The sequence below is a fragment of the Lytechinus variegatus genome, chromosome 1 (genome assembly GCF_018143015.1).
Source record: "Lytechinus variegatus isolate NC3 chromosome 1, Lvar_3.0, whole genome shotgun sequence".
NCBI lineage: Eukaryota > Metazoa > Echinodermata > Echinoidea > Temnopleuroida > Toxopneustidae > Lytechinus > Lytechinus variegatus.
In genome coordinates, this window is record NC_054740.1 from 46,330,936 (window position 1) to 46,348,794 (window position 17,859).

At 34.7% G+C, this 17,859-nt stretch overlaps 1 protein-coding gene across 1 annotated transcript; it reads right to left on the bottom strand.

The window, feature by feature from the left end:
- Positions 1–767: 767 nt before the first annotated feature.
- LOC121415178 (neurochondrin-like) lies at positions 768–16,058 on the bottom strand. Its single transcript, XM_041608327.1, has 4 exons — positions 15,945–16,058; positions 13,846–14,031; positions 1,889–2,004; positions 768–1,583 (listed from the first exon to the last, which is right to left on the bottom strand). Exons 1-4 carry the CDS (start codon positions 15,972–15,974, stop codon positions 1,082–1,084), a joined length of 834 nt encoding a protein of 277 aa, XP_041464261.1. The 5' UTR covers positions 15,975–16,058; the 3' UTR covers positions 768–1,081.
- Positions 16,059–17,859: the final 1,801 nt, after the last annotated feature.

The following is a 17,859-nucleotide window of genomic DNA, read 5'->3' on the forward strand; positions in this document are numbered from 1 at the left end:
TGGTAAATCTCATGTAGCTCTCAGATGGAAAAGAAATAATCAAAATCAATTAACAAATAAATAAGTAATTTTTGGGGAGTTTTGAAAATATATGAATAAATTAGCATATTTAATGAATTTCAAAATTCTGTGTTGGAATTTTGTATCACCACCTCGAGCTATCATATTAAGAAAACAAAATTGAAATTGATCAACAAATGAAAAAGAAAAAACATCTTTTGTGATTTATGAATAAATTTTGCATAAATTAGCATAAATAATTTTCCGGACAAAATTTCAAAATTCTGTGTAGAAGTTTGGTGAACCTCATGAAGTTCTACCAGAACGAAGAACGAAGAAGTCAGTGAATAAAAAGAATTACGGTAAAGGAATTAAAAAGGAGCGAAGTCAACGCCCGCGACACGCAGGAAGGCGCGGAGCTATGGGGCGGAGAAGTGAAGACAACCCGCCTGTTGAGAAACGTATCTTAAAAAACAAACTCACAAACAAAAAACACGAAATAATATCACGGAAGCTCCGCGCGACGGGATAATCTAACAACAATCTAAAATTAATGAAATAAGATTGAAATAAGGGAAGAATGCACAATAAAGGTATCCAAAAAGCAAACAGAATTGCAATTTTGGGAGTGTACTTAGCTTTGCGACTGAACTCGACCGCAGGCGAAAGTAAAAGAGGATATGGACGCTAAATTGCGCGATGATCTTGGGATAGTGCGTTAATAGGGAGATGCAGCGCGCGCAGGAAAAATTGTGTACTCTATATTCGGCACGCAAGTTAATCGTAATGAACTAGCAAATCAAATGGGTATATCCCAGTTATTGATAGTAAATTAGAGTTTTGAGATTTGTGGGTTTCACGCTTGCTACATATAAACCTGTGGGCTGCACTCCTGCACTGAAATCAGACAATGGAAAGGGGTTAAACTTTACCTGTCCTTATTAGTCAATCAGAAGAAATATGCAAATGAGGTCATTAACATGAACATATTCCGTAATCGATTTGCATGGGTTAGACTTGTACCTGGCACTACTAACATGCCAAGCAGCATCAAAATCAAGGTTTGCTTTCTTGGTCAGGTTCACCTGTTTGAATTGAAATGGTCAACAAGAGACATCCATCCATCTGTCCATACGAAGGCAGGCCACAAAAATAAGTTGAATTTATGCATCTTGCAAATTTGAGAAAAAAAAAACATGATCCCTACCTCTGACTCTTTTCTCTTGAGTTCATTGACCAGTCTCCAGTGATATGCAAAGTATTCCAGGAGAAGCTCTAAACCTTTGCACTCCCTCAAGATCCTCCTTGGTTCGTCCTCAGCAGTGAGATGACATAGGGCTGGTAGTAAGAGCCTTAACAGATCCTTAGCAGGTGGAGCTACTACCGGTAGATCAGACTCCCATGAAGAGTATGGTGGTAGTGTACTGGTAGATGGGGTTGAGGTTGATGGGATCGATGATGAAGGGATAGAAGAAGTTGAAGGAGACATAGACAGAGATCCCATGTCACTGAGAGATGATGCTGATGTTGATGATGGTGATGTACAGACCGTTGCCTGGGCAACCTCCTTATAAGATTTTTGACTGTGGGAAAATACAAAAGGTGGAGGAATACTCATTCAGAAAAAAAAATATGACCAACTGCTATGGTACTGTAGCTGTGATCACAGCAAAGGAACAAAAAACAGTAGAAAGGTCTTTGTAAAAACAACCAGCCATTTTTTTTTATTTAGAAATGAGATTTAATTGTTAATAATTTTCACTATGTGAAAAAAAATTAATTTGGTTGCTTGTAATCTTTACTTAATCATGATAGCAGTGCCAAAAAAAGCAATGCAGTCTGTTCATGACACATATTTTATTTTTAATTTGCCCTCATGAAGACTTACACAACTTTGAGGATGAAGGGGAGAAGTTTGTAGACTTCTTGTCTTAAAGCAGTAGTCTCCTCAGCCAACCAAACAGTTAAAACATGAACAGTAGCTCTCATCAGTGCATTGGTTATCTGTACATAAAAGTCAACAAAAGTCTGATTTGGAGTCTAATCATAATGCAGCACAAAGATATCCAACTGGAATAATAAGTATTGACTGGCCTGTTAGACAAGTGCAATATGGATCTTTTAAGGGCAATTTATTTATTTCCCCGAAAGAAAATCCAGTCAACAGTTTATTATCCATATCAGATATCTAGAGCAAAAAAAGTAAAAATTTAGATATTTTACAGTTTAATAATGGGAACCTGTTTTGTCATGTTGGCCTCTGAACTTAAACCATTGTGACATAATTAAAATGATACAGCAGTATCCAGCGCTGTCTGAACTTAACATTATGACATATAGCACTGTGCGGTTCAATAGGATGCGTAGAATAACAGGAGTTAGCTCTGCCTTATTGCCCGCTACATTTCCACATATTTTCTCATTGACTTTCCTGAGCAGGCAATAAATTGGGTCTGTGGATGAACAATTGGAAACTTATTGACTGACCATTTGATCAGTCATAAGCAGGCAATAATGTGTTAAATTTGCCTTGCTCAGATGTCTGATATGGTTAACAATAATCACAGGTCATGTGGTCCAGTGGTTAGAGCATTGGACTCATAATCGCAAGCTTGTGAGTTCGAATCCTCACTCTGCCATCATCTCCACTTTGATATAGAAAGGCCCGAGAGTAATATCTGTTGTCTATATGGTCAGCCACTTTGACTGATTAACCTAGACATAAAATATTTCCTAGGTAATTGGTTCATATACCAGCTTGGCGTTTACCAGTAAAAGCTGCTCTGCCGAGTTCCTGCGGGAGTTACCATAAACAAACAAACAGAAACAGACAGACTATTACCCGTATCAGACATCTGAGCTGGTCATTTACAAAACCATATTTCCTTAGATTTAAAAAAATATCAGGAAGGGATCTAATCGTATTTTCATCAGTCTTTCTGCGCATACTGATTTGCATGCGGAAAAGGATGCAAAATATACCTTTGTATTTTCCCTGGTCTCACATCCGGGCATGTGAGGACATAATTGTCATATTGATCAAAATGGATACTGCGATATTGCAAATACGTCACAATAGTTTTAGCTTAGAGGCACAATCTGCTCAACATGAACAAATAGAATCACATTCTCAAAAGGTAAAATATGTAAGATTTAATGATTTGCTCTAGATGTCTGATTTGGATAGTAATGAAATTATTGACTGGCTCTTTTTTGGGAAACATCAAAGATATTGCCCCTGTTTAAAGACTCGGGCCAATATGATTCTATTGCGGGCAATATATTAGGTGTTTCCCTCAAGGCCAGTCAACATTATATTCAACTAGAGATGCTCGGCGGGTCACGCAGCCAAGCACGTGTATCCCCGAACCTACCGCATCATCTGTCCTTTGCGATATACAGAGCGTTTAAAAAAAACGGGACAGTTTTGAGAGGTCTAAAAAAATTTGTTTCAAATGATTACATCTATATTTTGATGTTAATAGATGCTCTGAGATCCTATCTTTGAAATGCCATTTCAAAAAATAAATTTTGTTCATGCTTGAACAAACACGGGACGTTTTTGTCGGGGGTTCAAAAAGAGGCTTGCGCCAAAATGGTAGAAATAAGAAATGTGGTGATTAGACTTTTGGCCAATCAGCAGACTTCCTCTTAATCTTTGCATATCTTTGCCATAATTTTCGAATTATGTTATCAAATTTCATTTACAAATTTATTCATTTACCTGAATTATTTTGTTTTTCATTTAGACTTCTTTTACCTTTGATTTTCTTTTCATAAGAAAAGAATACTTTTTGTCAACCCAAGTAAGAAGATTTGCATTATTAATTGGGAGAATTTGTAATTATTCAAATCCTAATATCATGTGAAATAAATTATGTTATGGTACCTATAAAAGACATGAATCCTATTTTCAAGGGGTTATTGAATCCTTCACAAAGTTTAGTTATGTGCTTGACAGGACAAACAGGAAAGGATTCATGGCTTTCCATGGCAACGATGTATTAAGTCAATTTTGAAGGAGCAAGATATGGCAGATTGGGTAAAATGTATTAAAAAGTTGTGAAGCGAGCAAGCAAAAGTTTCCACTTTTTTATCAAAATATCAAATTTTGTGTTTTTGACAATAATATTCAGAAAAATATATCACATTTCATTTTTTAAGTTTTCTTCTTTTTTCCTTTCCACTTTTTTTTTCTTGGTCTTGATTTTCTTATTTTTTTGCAGAGGGAGCACCCCTAGCCCCTACATATACCACTGTTAAAAGGCACCATAACCTTTAAAGCATGCAATGAAAGCATTTGAAAAAAAAACATGCTCTCACATACTTCAGTTAAAAAAAATTGTTCTTGCCTAAAGAAGGAATATTCAAAGCTAAAAGAGAGCATATTACAAAGGAACAACAGAAATATTCAAGCAAATAAGTAAATTTGGAAATGAATTTTGACCGTACATTACGAAAATTTCCCATTTGATTCTCGACTGCACTTCGGACTGCAAACTGCGGTCGTATATCCCATTTTTCGTTTGGAAAATCTCAAACAACATTTCCAACCCCGATAAACCCATCTTGGCCAGGTAATCCCCTTGTCTCAATTTCACCACCACGGGCCAGCCAAACGAGCGTTGAGCCAAGGACGAAATGATAAACAACAGCTGTGCTATTACGTAAGACTTGTCTGCCTGTAGAAGGATCTTTGGAATGAAATTATTGTATTCGATATTAATCACGTTTTCAAAGGCATATTACATTCAGACATCCAATACTAGTCCATTTTCAATTTCGAACGAAGAAAATCGACCTTGAAATAAGGAAAGTAAGCGAATAAAAAGAAAGAAAGAAAGGAAGAAAAAAGTTTCTATCAACGCGTGTATACATGGAACTCCATGCACTCACCAGAACTACACACATTGCAATCCATCGTGTGTGGCCCCCTGCTGTGACCGTTGATGCTGGGGTGTATTATCTTTGGACCGAGGTCAAGAAACAGGTGTTTCTATACTTAAATTTCATGCTTGAGGGCAATAGGGTTTGTAGTACTGGGAGAAGAGATTTGATGATAAGGGAAACTGGGGGTATACTGCTCTTGAAAGCAAGATTTTCGTCATGTCATTCGAAAATTATGGCAAAGATAATGAAAAGGTCAAGAGGAATTCTGCTGATTAGCAAGAAGTCTGATCATCATATTCATCATTTTAAGCCATTCTGGCACAAGCCTCCTTTTTTATCCGAAGACAAAACATTCCAAGTTCGCTCAAGCATGAACAAAACTAAATAATTTTAATGGTGTTTGAAGGATAAGACCTCAGAGCACCTATTGACACCAAAATGAAGAGATCATAATTTGTAAAAAAAAAAAAAATTAGCTTTCAAATCTGTCACATTTTTTTATATGCACTATATAGCACTCACACAGAAATTTGACAAATAAATACAATTATCATGGCGACAATGACCCTAGCATGCAGGCCTCAAGCCCATCTACCATACACTGTACAAGTGTGGTTGAAAAGGGACTTATGGTTGCGGAGAAAGAGTCTTGCATGTAAACTTCAATGTTGACCTGAAAATGACCTTTGACCTTAACATGCAGAGCTGCCAACCACACTTGACCAAAAATCCTATTATTTCACCCCCAAAATCCTATTTTTAGACAAAAAATGAAATCGCCGAACAATTTTTAAAAAGATTCTAGTGTTGGATGACTTTTAAAAGCATTAAAATATTATAAGAGGGGAAAAAAAGTAGACTACACGGGATGTTCTTTCTTATCCTCTTTTAAGATTATAACTGATTAAATGCCTAACAATGGTGCTGTTTAAGTCATTAAAGATCAAAGCGGCCATTTGCTTTCACAATATAATGCGAGGCAAGTTCTTTTCAAAGAAAGTATCCGACGTAGATTATATTGATTAATTATCATTGAAGGGTCATGGGCGTAGCGGACATAACTATTCTGCGAAAGATCCTGCTCTTTTCATTGCGCTTGAGCGTTTTTCAGACTACTCGTTACAATGGGCTTCTAAATTGATTAATTGTGTATACATTGCACGAGTATGGAAACATAATGAATTGCGAAGAAGCACCATTACACTTACCTGCTGCGACAAAATAATCCAATGATTATGTAAAATGAAATGAAATTACTTATGGCATAAAATCACAAATTTTGTAATTTGAACCATCAAATTAATGGCAAGGCGAATTATATCATTCTAAAACAGGAACAAGCGATTATCGTGCATTGGTGGAAGAAATAGTTAATTTTTAAGCAGGGTTAATTAGATATATATGAATTCTTCCACCTTGAAACTTACTAGAAGTATTTATAAAATCATTTATTAGACAGTTTTTGGCTCAATATTTCGTACATTTATGCCTTTATTTCGTGTCGGAGCAGAAATAAACACACAAGCGATAATCGTACATTGTTTCAAAATACCGTAGATTATTGCGAAAGGCAGTCAGATGCTTTCCGCCTCATAACTATTTAGAAATCTACGGCTTATTTTATCTATTAACATGCCAAATATTTTGCGTCATTTCATGTCGGGTCGGATTCAAGAACAAGCTATCATCGTACATTGTTCGAAGAAAAGAAAAGTTATTTTATTTCCGCCTTAAAACTATTTTCGAATAATCTAGGACACATGTTATCTGTCAATGTTCCATATATTTTGTTTTCTGGTCGAATTCAAGAACAAGCGATTATCGTACATTGTTCAAAGAAATACGTAATTATTTCGAAAGTTTTATTATATGAACACGAATCTTTCCACCTAGAAACGTACCAGAAATATTTTCAAAACCATTTAAGACACTTTTTAGCCTAATATGTCATTTTTTATACCTTCATTTCTCGGTTCATTTCGTGCCAGAGCGGAAACAAACACGAAAATGCCGTAGATTACAACGAAAGGTAATTGGATTCTTTCCGCCTTAAAACTATTTAAAAGTATTTTTCGAATAATCTACGACCCATATCTATTAATATTCCATATATTTTGTTTTATTAAATGTCTGGTCGAATTCAAGAACAAGCGATCGTCGGACATCGTTCAAAGAAATGCATAATTATTTCCCAAGTTTAATTATATGAACACGAATCTTTCCACCTTGAAACGTACCAGAAATATTTTTAACACCATGAAAAACACTTTTTAGCTCAATAATTCATTCTTTTATACCTTCATTTCGTGCCAGAGTGGAAACGAACACACAAGCGATAATCGTACATTGTTGGAAAATATCGTAGATTATTACGAAAAGTAATTAGATTCTTTCCGCCTTAAAACCATTTTAAAAGTATATTTCGAATAATCTAGGATCCGTGTAATCTATTAATATTTCATACATTTTGTTTTATTACATATCTGTTCGAATTGCGACGATTATCGTACATTGTTCAAAGAAATACATAATTATTTCGTAAAGTTTAGATACATGAATACAAATCTTTCCACATTGAAACGTACCAGAAATATTTTAAAACCTCTTAAGACACTTTTTAGCTCAATATTTCATTCTTTTATACCTTCATTTCGTGCCAGAGTGGAAACGAACACACAAGCGATAATCGTACATTGTTGGAAAATATCGTAGATTATTACGAAAGGTAATTAGATTCTTTCCGCCTTAAAACCATTTTAAAAGTATATTTCGAATAATCTAGGATCCGTGTAATCTATTAATATTCCATATATTTTGTTTTATTAAATGTCTGGTCGAATTCAAGAACAAGCGATCATCGGACATTGTTCAAAGAAATGCATAATCATTTCGCAAGTTTGATTATATGAATACGAATCTTTCCACCTTGAAACGTACCAGAAATATCTTTATAACCATTAAAACACTTTTTAGCTCAATATTTCCTTAATTTCCCCTTTAATTTCGTGCCGGAGCGGAAACAAACAGGCAAGCGATAATCATACATTTGGAAAATACCGTAGATTACTATACGAAGGGTAATTAGATTCATACCGCCTTCAAACTATTTAAAAAAATTTTACGACCCATTTATCTATTAATATTCCATATCTTGTATTATTGATTGTCTGGTTGAATTCAAGAACGAGCGATTATCGTACATTGTTCTAGAAATACATAATTATTTCGTAAAGTTTAGTTACATGAATACAAATCTTTCCACATTGAAACGTACCAGAAATATTTTTAAAACCTCTTATGACACTTTTTAGCTCAATATTTCATCCTATTTCGTCCTATTTCATGTTGGGGTCGGATTAAGAATAAGTGATGATCGTACTTTGTTGGAAGAAAAAGATCATTATTACGCAACGGAAATAATATAAAAACTAATATCAATATGAATTTTTCCACCTCGAAATGTATAAGAATTATTTTGCTAAAAATCTAAGACACTTTTTAGCTCAATATTTCATCCTATTTCGTCCTATTTCATGTTGGGGTCGGATTAAGAATAAGTGATGATCGTACTTTGTTGGAAGAAAAAGATCATTATTACGCAACGGAAATAATATAAAAACTAATATCAATATGAATTTTTCCACCTCGAAATGTATAAGAATTATTTTGCTAAAAATCTAAGACACTTTTTAGCTCAATACTTCATACTTTAATAACTTCATTTCGTGTCGGGCAGACAAGAAAATCGCCGCATCGGTCGCGCACATTTCACCAACGGATTTAGAAAGCACATCATTTTGAGTACGAGTATTCGCCTGCAAGTTGGCCGCGTGCAAGCTGCGAGAAGCGGCGAGAAGCTACAATGATAAAATCTAGGATTAATGATTCCTGTTAATCTGCTTTAATCTGAGCAGCGCGCCGCCGCTAGCTGCGTCTAGCGGGGAGATACATCCTGTTCACTAATTACCGCAGCGGGGGTGTGCTCGCGGGGTGCAGGCTGCCAATACAATATGGAAGCAGTCCCTTAATTAGGTGGTCTATGACAGATCACCTATTGATTTCGTCAGAATTTTTTTTATTATTTATTTTTAACGATTTTCTTGTCGCCAAGTTATCTCAAAATAGACTTGATCAATTTCATTAAATTTCATGTCATTTATAGGATCTGTCATGGACACGTCAGAATAAGTTTTTCAAGGTCATCAGGTCATGATGACGTCATCTAGACGCCATTTTGTAAAATCACATTATCAATCATATCTCCATTATCAATTATCAAAAATCAATCAAATTAACATCACATTAACTTCAGGTCAAGACTCATCAGGTCATGTCATCAAAGGTCACTTGGAAGTCACGACACGCGCATATGCACGCGTCAAAATTTCAAAATGCTCAAAATCACTTTTTGACCAAAGTAGAGTACGTTTTAGGTCATTCTAAGCATTTCGAAAATTTGCGCGCGCACACGCATGCACGCGCGTTTCCGCGCGTAATGCCTTAACGCAGTGCAAAAACACCGGTTTTTTTACATCATTGCATTGATAATATAATTCTGAGCAATTTGATACCCAATTAAGCTCTCTATGACCAATAATAACGAAATTAACACCCGTTAAAGTTTGCAGCACGTGTGCGCGCGAGCTCTCACTATAGGCCATATATGGGCAAAAACATGCCTATTGCAAATTCACTGTAGCTCTTTAAATAGTCCGTTGACCCCCAATTTTTTTTTCATATATCGATAGAGTATGAGATGTAGATTGGATTTCATGTCATCAATGTCCCTAAATTATATCATGACGTCATCAAAATGGCGCCTAAACTAAAAATTTCATTTTTTCAAAAATGACATCATTAAATTTATGCAAATTTGGTTGTAACTTCTTGAATATCGATCGTTTTTTCGCCTAGATTTTGATATGTTGTAGTTTAGAATGTACTCTTTCTCGATAGATAACATGAATTTTCGTTTTGAGAATCGCATCATTGCGTAAAACAGCGATAAAAAGAGGCATGTCATTTTTCCTCATTTTGCGTGTAATCTCTATGGGACATGACTTTTTCCCAAAACTAGATTCGACATTCCTCTATTTCGTGAGCCATATCTCCATTTTTTCTTGTCAGTTTTCCCTGAGCTTGTAATATGTAGTAGCTGAGATTCTAAGCTTTCGGAAGTGTGCCCTTTATTTTTTGATCAGATGCCGGGATCATGCCCATATTTTGCTTGCAAAATTGGAATTGTAATTCTCAAATTTCCTTACGTGTAAAGTCTATGGGAAATATTATAGGTCAATCAGTTAGGCGTCAGACTTGCATCTCATTCAATCATGCGGGCAGGGGTTCGAGTCCGCGGGTGATTTTTTTTTTTTTTGCTATCTTGCGCACGATCAATTATAACAATTCTAATAAATAATAGCTAAAACATTGCAAAATAAAACAGATTTTAATTACTTTTTTTCTTATTATATCTTTCTAATCATATCCGTCCATCCACTAACTATGTTATAAATCTATCTATATTTCTATCTATCTATCTATCTATCTGTCTGTCTGTCTGTCTATATAACTACGTACATGACATATCTATATATCTCTCTGTCAAATATATATCTATCTGATTGAATATGTCTCTCTCTCTCTCTTTCTCACTCTATCTATCTATCTATCCATATGTATGTCTATCTGACTATCTACCTACATTGTATATGTATCTGTCTATCTATCTCTCTCTCTGTCTAATAAAATATATCTATCTGTTTAGATATGTATATCTATCGTTCTATATATCCATCAATCTATCTGCCTGTCTCTATCTATCTTTCTATATGTATGTCTGTCTGGCTATCTATCTATATCAATCTATTTGTCTCTATCTATCTATATGTCTGCCTGTCTGTCTATGTTTTATTAATATAACCACCTATCATTTATCTCTCAATCCATCACTTGATCCATCCATCGCTCCATCCATCTATATATATATAATCATCTATCTTGTATGTATCTGTTTGAATACTGTATGTATGTCTGACGATCGTCATCACCACATCAATAATCACATTTAGCAATGGTCAAAATTTATTCTTTGGATGTCTACGATCAAGATTATCAATCATATCTAAATGATTCATTTCATACATTAGCCGACACTGAATGAAAAATCATGACAGACCACCTAATTCGTCCGCATGACGAATTAAATTCTAGTTTTTATTATTATTTTCATTTATTTATTTATTTTTACGGATTTTCTTGTCGCCAAGTTATCTCAAAATGGACATGGTCAATTTCATTGAATTTCATGTCATCTATAGGATCTGTCATGGACACGTCAAAATAAGCTTTTCAAGGTCATCAGGTCATGATGACGTCATCTAGGCGCCATTTTGAAAAATCACATTATCAATCATATCTCCAATATCAATTATCAAAAATCAATCAAATTATCATCACATCAACTTCAGGTCAAGGGTCATCAAATCATGTCATCAAAGGTCACCTGGAGGTCACGACGCGCGCGAACGCGTGCGTCAAAATTTTAAAATGCTCAAAAATCACTTTTTGACCAAAGTAGAGTATGTTTCAGGTCATTTTAAGCATTTTAAAATTTTGCGCGCGCGCACACACATGCGCGCTTCCGCGCGTAACGCCTTAACACAACGCAGAAACACGTTTTTTTTTACATCATTGCATTGATAATAAAATTCTGAACATTTTGATACCTTGATCAACCTTCTACGACCATTAATGATGAAATTAACACCCGTTAAAATTTGCAGCACGTGTGCGCGCGAGCTCTCACTATAGGCCATATATGGGCAAAAACATGCCTATTGAAAATTCACTGTAGCTCTTTAAATAGTCCACTGACCCCAAATTTTTTTTTCATATATCGATAGAGTATGAGTTGTAAATTTGATTTCATGTCCCTAAATTATATCATGACGTCATCAAAATGGCACCTTAACTAAAAATTTCATTTTTTCAAAAATGACGTCATCAAATTTATGCAAATTTGGTTGTAACTTCTCGAATATAGATCGGTTTTCGCCCAGATTTCGAATATGTTGTAGATTAGAATGTACTCTTTCTCCTCAGTTAACATGAATTTTCGTTTTGAGAAACGCATCATTGCGTAAAATAGCGATGAAAAGAGGCATGTCATTTTTCCTCATATTGCGTGTAATCTCTATGGGACATGACTTTTTCCCAAAACTAGATTTGACATTCCTCTATTTCATGAGCCATATCTCCATTTTTTTTTCAGTTTTCCCTGAGCTTTTAATATGTTGTAGCTGAGATTCTAAGCTTTCGCAAATGTGCCCTCTATTTTTTGATCAGATGCCGGGATCATGCCCGCTTTTCACTTGCAAAATTGGAATTGTAATTCTCAAAATTGCTTACGTGTAATCTCTATGGGGAATATAGTGCCTCAATGGATAACGCACTTTGACTTGTGTTCTCGGGGGCGCAGGTTCGAGTCCTGGGGTGAACAAGATGATTTTTTTTTTCTTTTTGCCACCTCTTACATGATCCTTTATGATAATTAAAAGGCATAAGATTTAGCAAGATAAAACAGATTATAATTGCTTTTTTCATATCACATGTATTTTGCGTGTAATCTCTATGGGACATGACTTTTTCTCAAAACTAGATTCGACATTCCTCTATTTCGTGAGCCATATCTCCATTTCTTCTTTTCAGTTTTTCCTGAGCTTTTAATATGTTGTAGCTGAGATTCTGGGCTTTCGGTAATGTGCCCTCCATTTTTTTGATCAGATGCCGGGATCATGCCCATATTTCGCTTGCAAAGTTGGACTTGTAATTCTCAAAATTGCTTACGTGTATTCTCTATGAGGAATATCGTGGCTCAATGGATAACACATTTGACTTGCTTTCTAAAGGGCGCAGGTTCGAGTCCTGGGGGTAAACACACATTTTTTCTATTTTTTTTTCTTTTTACCACCTTGTACATGATCCTTCATGTTAATTTCATGGTATAAAAGTTAAAATTTAGCAAGATAAAACAGATTTTAATTACTTTTTTTCATATCACATGTATTGTCATCCATCAAAAAAACCCTTTTCACAGTGCTTTATCATCTCCCGTCTTTCACAAGTATTCCATCCATAATGAGCATTCCGTTGTCTTCATGAATATCATATTGATCTGCATGAACATGGTAATAGTGATCATGATGGCGAGAATAAAGACAGACCACCTAATTCGTCCGCATGACGAATTAAATTCTAGTTAATTTAGGGTTTAATTTAGCTGTTAAATGGTGTGCAACAATTTCAATTGAAAAAAAACAATGAAAAACAAAAGATAAAAAACAATGACATACATAAGAAATTCTAAAAACAAAGAAATACCTAAGTAAAAAATTGGCTTTTGCAATTTTTCTTTGTGGAAACCTTTAAATTAGATTACAAAGATGAGATCTGCAGCAAAAAAAAGAAGAAAATTTGAAGTGAAATTGGGCATTAAGTATGCAAATAATGTTTTTCATGAATAGATTTGCATATTTTATTCATAATAAATAAAAAATAATATTTTCATTATTTTTTAAATACTATCTTGTAGTTTATGTTAATATGCATGTACATTTTTACTTTTTAAATATGATAATATGAGTCTTCGGACTTTTGTCATGTACCATTTTCACAATAAAACCAGAATTGAATTGAATTGAAATTGAATCTGGTAAGGAATGCGCGTGTCAAATTTTGACGAATTCGCACGAATGGCGGGCGAGATGGGACCCCCCACCTCAATACATCTCAAATAGCCCAGTCCTTTTAAGGTGAATAGAAGTTAACATCGCAAGAAATATAGAATAGCTCCTGGCAATTGAAGTCGTTAAAATTAAAATTTTCTTATTCCTGGATCTATATGTTCATTTTCTTTTTTTCTGCCTCTAACTTGATAGCAATAATTACTACACTGACCTGTTCTTCTTGATCTTTGACTGAATTCATATAAAACATAAGAGCACTGAATGCTCCAGTCATCGCTGAATGCAATTGTATAACCTGCTGTCTATCAAGCTCCAATGATGGTCCACATGTCAAATATTGAATGCTAACCTCCAGTAACGTGTAACAGGATAGAAGAACAGATGTCTTGGAGTGGATCTATCAATGCAAACACAATTCTACACATCAGATTGAATTGTGGGGGGAAAAACTAGAATTATAACTGACAGTGATTAATACCCTCACCCTATGCCATTACCATGGCAACAGTTTCCAATACATGGAAAAAAATGTCTTGCCCATATTCACCCCAAGACCTACATGTATGTGTGAGCAAAAATATCATGAGAATTGTTTAAATACTGACAAAGTACTTCAAACCACAAGAGTTTTACCTAATTTTTGACATGTTACCATGGCAACAAGATTTCCAGCATAAAAGGTAATTTTGATCTGAAATTCTGATCAAGATTTTGTTGTAATAATTCTATCAATCAGAAGCTTGTTTTCTGTAACTTTATTAGGCATAATTTTACATTGTAAGTTTTTAACAATTTCCAGCTTTAAATAATTATCACAAATATAGTGTTGTGATGGAATGTTTGTATTTCAGTATTTTTTCAGGAGTGAATTTATGTCAATTTTTCTAGGATTGATAATTTATGCTGATGAATTAATACTATCTAGATGTTGCTTATTAAATAATAAGAAAGACATGTATTGATCAAATGATTTATAAAAGTAATCATTGAAATGTTACAAAATAGGATTTGCCATTTTATGTAGATAATAGTATTTATTCAATTTTCAAGGGTCCTTTGGTCAGGGAGCTGTTACCCATGGACAGCCATTTTATTCTAGGGCTACATCCTTAGAAGCCTCCTGTTTTCGTCAGCCCTGAATCAAGATGACATAACCTGAGTATTCAACCCCGAGTTTGGCTCAAGTTCTTCTTGACGTCATGCGACAGATCGAAAGCGCCTAGACTTCGGTGACGCCATTCTTCGACAGACTTCGTGGATTTCCAATAACCCTCGACACACGTCATTCTACGTCATCAGTTTTCAAGGTCATCAGGTAACCGCTACTTCAGTAAACTTGTTGCCATTCTTTTCATCGACATCATATGGACTGCATCCATGATGAATCACGGAAGTCCTTTAATAAACCCTTAATATTGTCAGGACAAATTATTATTTCTCCCATCCATTACTGATGTTTTTTTTTAATATTCCAAATCAAATTCTAAATTGATAAAATCAAACTTTTTTTTAAGATCTTTTGAAAGTCAATATCATTTATATGTGATTTGATATATTTGATTATATTGATTGGTGACCAAATCTTTAGGCAAGCAAAAACCCAGGTTTGATCCTGACATAATGAATGCAGAAGTAAAATAATTCCCAATGATCTGAGAAAATTGCATTTTATGGAATTAATATTGGAGAGCTGCTCGCACGTGAAATTACAAAACCAAAAACCAAAACTTGAAAAATCCATAACTCTGTTTATGTTTGATTTAGAATTAAAAGAGAAATAATATCAAAATAAAACACACACAGCGAAATGTACACAGAAAACATTGTGACATTGTAAACATAATGTGGAGAGAGAGAGAGACAAATAAAGAAAACAAGGTAGCAATGTGTAGGTGTATACTTCTCTTATACTAACACACTCTAACTCAATCTATGGGCATAACTGCCTGGCTTTGAGCCAACACAACTGAGTTTTTTTTTAAATCTCTACTAAACTTCAACATATCATACACTGCACAAGATTATCCAATACTTTTAATTGATGTGTGCTTATGAACTCATTTACTTTGTATGTCTATTTAATTATGATGTGATGTTTTGGTTTTGAATAAATTAACTTGAACTTGAATGTAAAGGTGGCATGGGGTGAGGGAATAGATGGAATGAACAAAGAGTTGTTTATAAATGGAGGTAAAGAGATGAAAGGCAGGAATACCATAATTTTAAGACCATGGAAAGAGCAGAAAGGGGTGCATGGTATTGGTTGCCAGGTTTGTATACAAAGATGATTATAAAGACACAATAACTCACATATTGTGGGCTAGTATTTTCAAGAGTCATCCTTGTCTCCACACAAGCAAGGTGAACAAGCAGAAGAAAGAATTTTCTCTTATCACCAGTCTGTCCTAGGGCCCAATCAACTCCAAAACATCAAACATTGTAGCTACAAGTCTCAGGGTTGGATCACGTTGAGCTTCACCTAAATCATCAATGGTTAATGTTGAAAGCAATCTCAGCAAGAAACATCTTAATGGAGTACATTCACATTTTACTGAGATACACAGTAATGTAACATGTCTTCAATTTCAATATATTAGTGCTCCGGGCTGAAAATTATATTACTTGAACAGATGAAGGTAGAGTAAAATTAGACAAACAAAACACTGAAAATTTCATTAAAATTGGACAAAGAATAAAGGAAAGGGATTCAAGTTTTTGCACTATTTTGATGAAACAGTATTATGCTATTACTCAGACTTGGGGTATAAAGCTGTTCATAATTTAAGAGCAACTTTAAGAACGACTGGTGATCCATTCTTGTGGTAAATGATATTCACTATTAAATGCTGATTGGTGATTATTTAGAGCATACATGTAAAAAGAGAGGTTCAACAGTTATTCTTGAAGTTGCTCTTAACTTACAAACAGCTTTATGAAAGACACACCCAGCCCAGCTAATGTTGCATAGCTTCTTGCACAGATAGAATAAAATCTTATGTGTCTGTTTTATCCCCACAATCAACATTTTGATTTATGTAAAATTTTATATAGTGCACCCGTAGTCAGTGCATCACTCGCCATTTATTATCACAACTCTACTGAAGACTCTTTAGTAGAGTTGTAGTTTCGAAATCAAAGTCATTTATCAACTGAACATCCTCAAGATGAAGTCATTTTTAAAAAATCACCTGACATTATGGACTCATATTTTTCAAGTAACATGGCTTCAGGTCGGTATGCCAGACTTTCAGGAACATTGTATTTGCAAGGTCATTGTGTGGCCGGTTTTCTGGCCTTTAAGGTAAAAAGGGTTAAACCGTGTTTTCTCTTATTCTTTGAACCTCTCATTGAATGTATTCCACATGCAATCATGAACTTGTGTAGTTATTGTTGATCAATTTTGACAAGTTATATACAGTGTATAACTTTTAAGCTTAAAAATATGCTGTATCATTATCCGGCTCAAGAAAAATCTCAATGTTCATTTTGGCGAGTTACATTAAGGGTGGCAGGTCAAATATTATTTTAAGCCTGAGTATCCATCCAATATAAAAATGGAATAATACATTAATAAGGCAATCATTTAAAACAGTGGAATGCCTCTGGCGGTCTCACCTGCATCACCCGATTAATATAGCAGCAGTGCTGACTTTGAAAACTACTATAAAATAATTATTCACAAAACAACCATTCATATCTATATACTGATACAATACTACGTTCATTGACATTTAACCTTAATCATGTGACCTAAAACTTGTCAGTGATAATTGATTACCCCTATATCCACATTTTATACACTATATCTATAAACTTTGAAAGGTCATGTGACCTGAAACTCGCACAAGATGTTCAGTGATACTTGGCATGAAAATACTTACGTTGACTTTCTTATTTACGAGATAACTGGATATACTCATTTGATCTGCTAGTTCATTACAATCAACTTGCAGGGCGAATAAAGTACACAATTTTTCCTGCGCACGCGCAGCATCTCCCTACGAACGCACCATCCAAGATCATAACGCAAAAAGCCTCCATTTCCTCTTATGAGCCTGAACGCAAGAAATGTTGCCATGCAAGACAAGGGTCGGCGGAGGGTTCAAATGAGTATATCCAGTTATCTCGTAAATAAGAAAATCATGGTAAGTATTTTCATAATTTACTATCAATAACTGGGATATACTCATTTGATATTTGTTAGAACACGGATTCAACGTGAAGG

Bases quoted from the DNA above. Each gene is read 5' to 3' on its own strand.
- LOC121415178 (XM_041608327.1), bottom strand. From the start codon at position 15,974: ATGACTCTTGAAAATACTAGCCCACAATAT. The intron at 2,005-13,845 runs GTCAGTGTAGTA...TTTTATGTACAG, and splicing joins TCAAAGATCAAGAAGAACAG to ATAACCAATGCACTGATGAG. The intron at 1,584-1,888 runs GTAAGTCTTCAT...ATTTTCCCACAG, and splicing joins CCCTTCATCCTCAAAGTTGT to TCAAAAATCTTATAAGGAGG.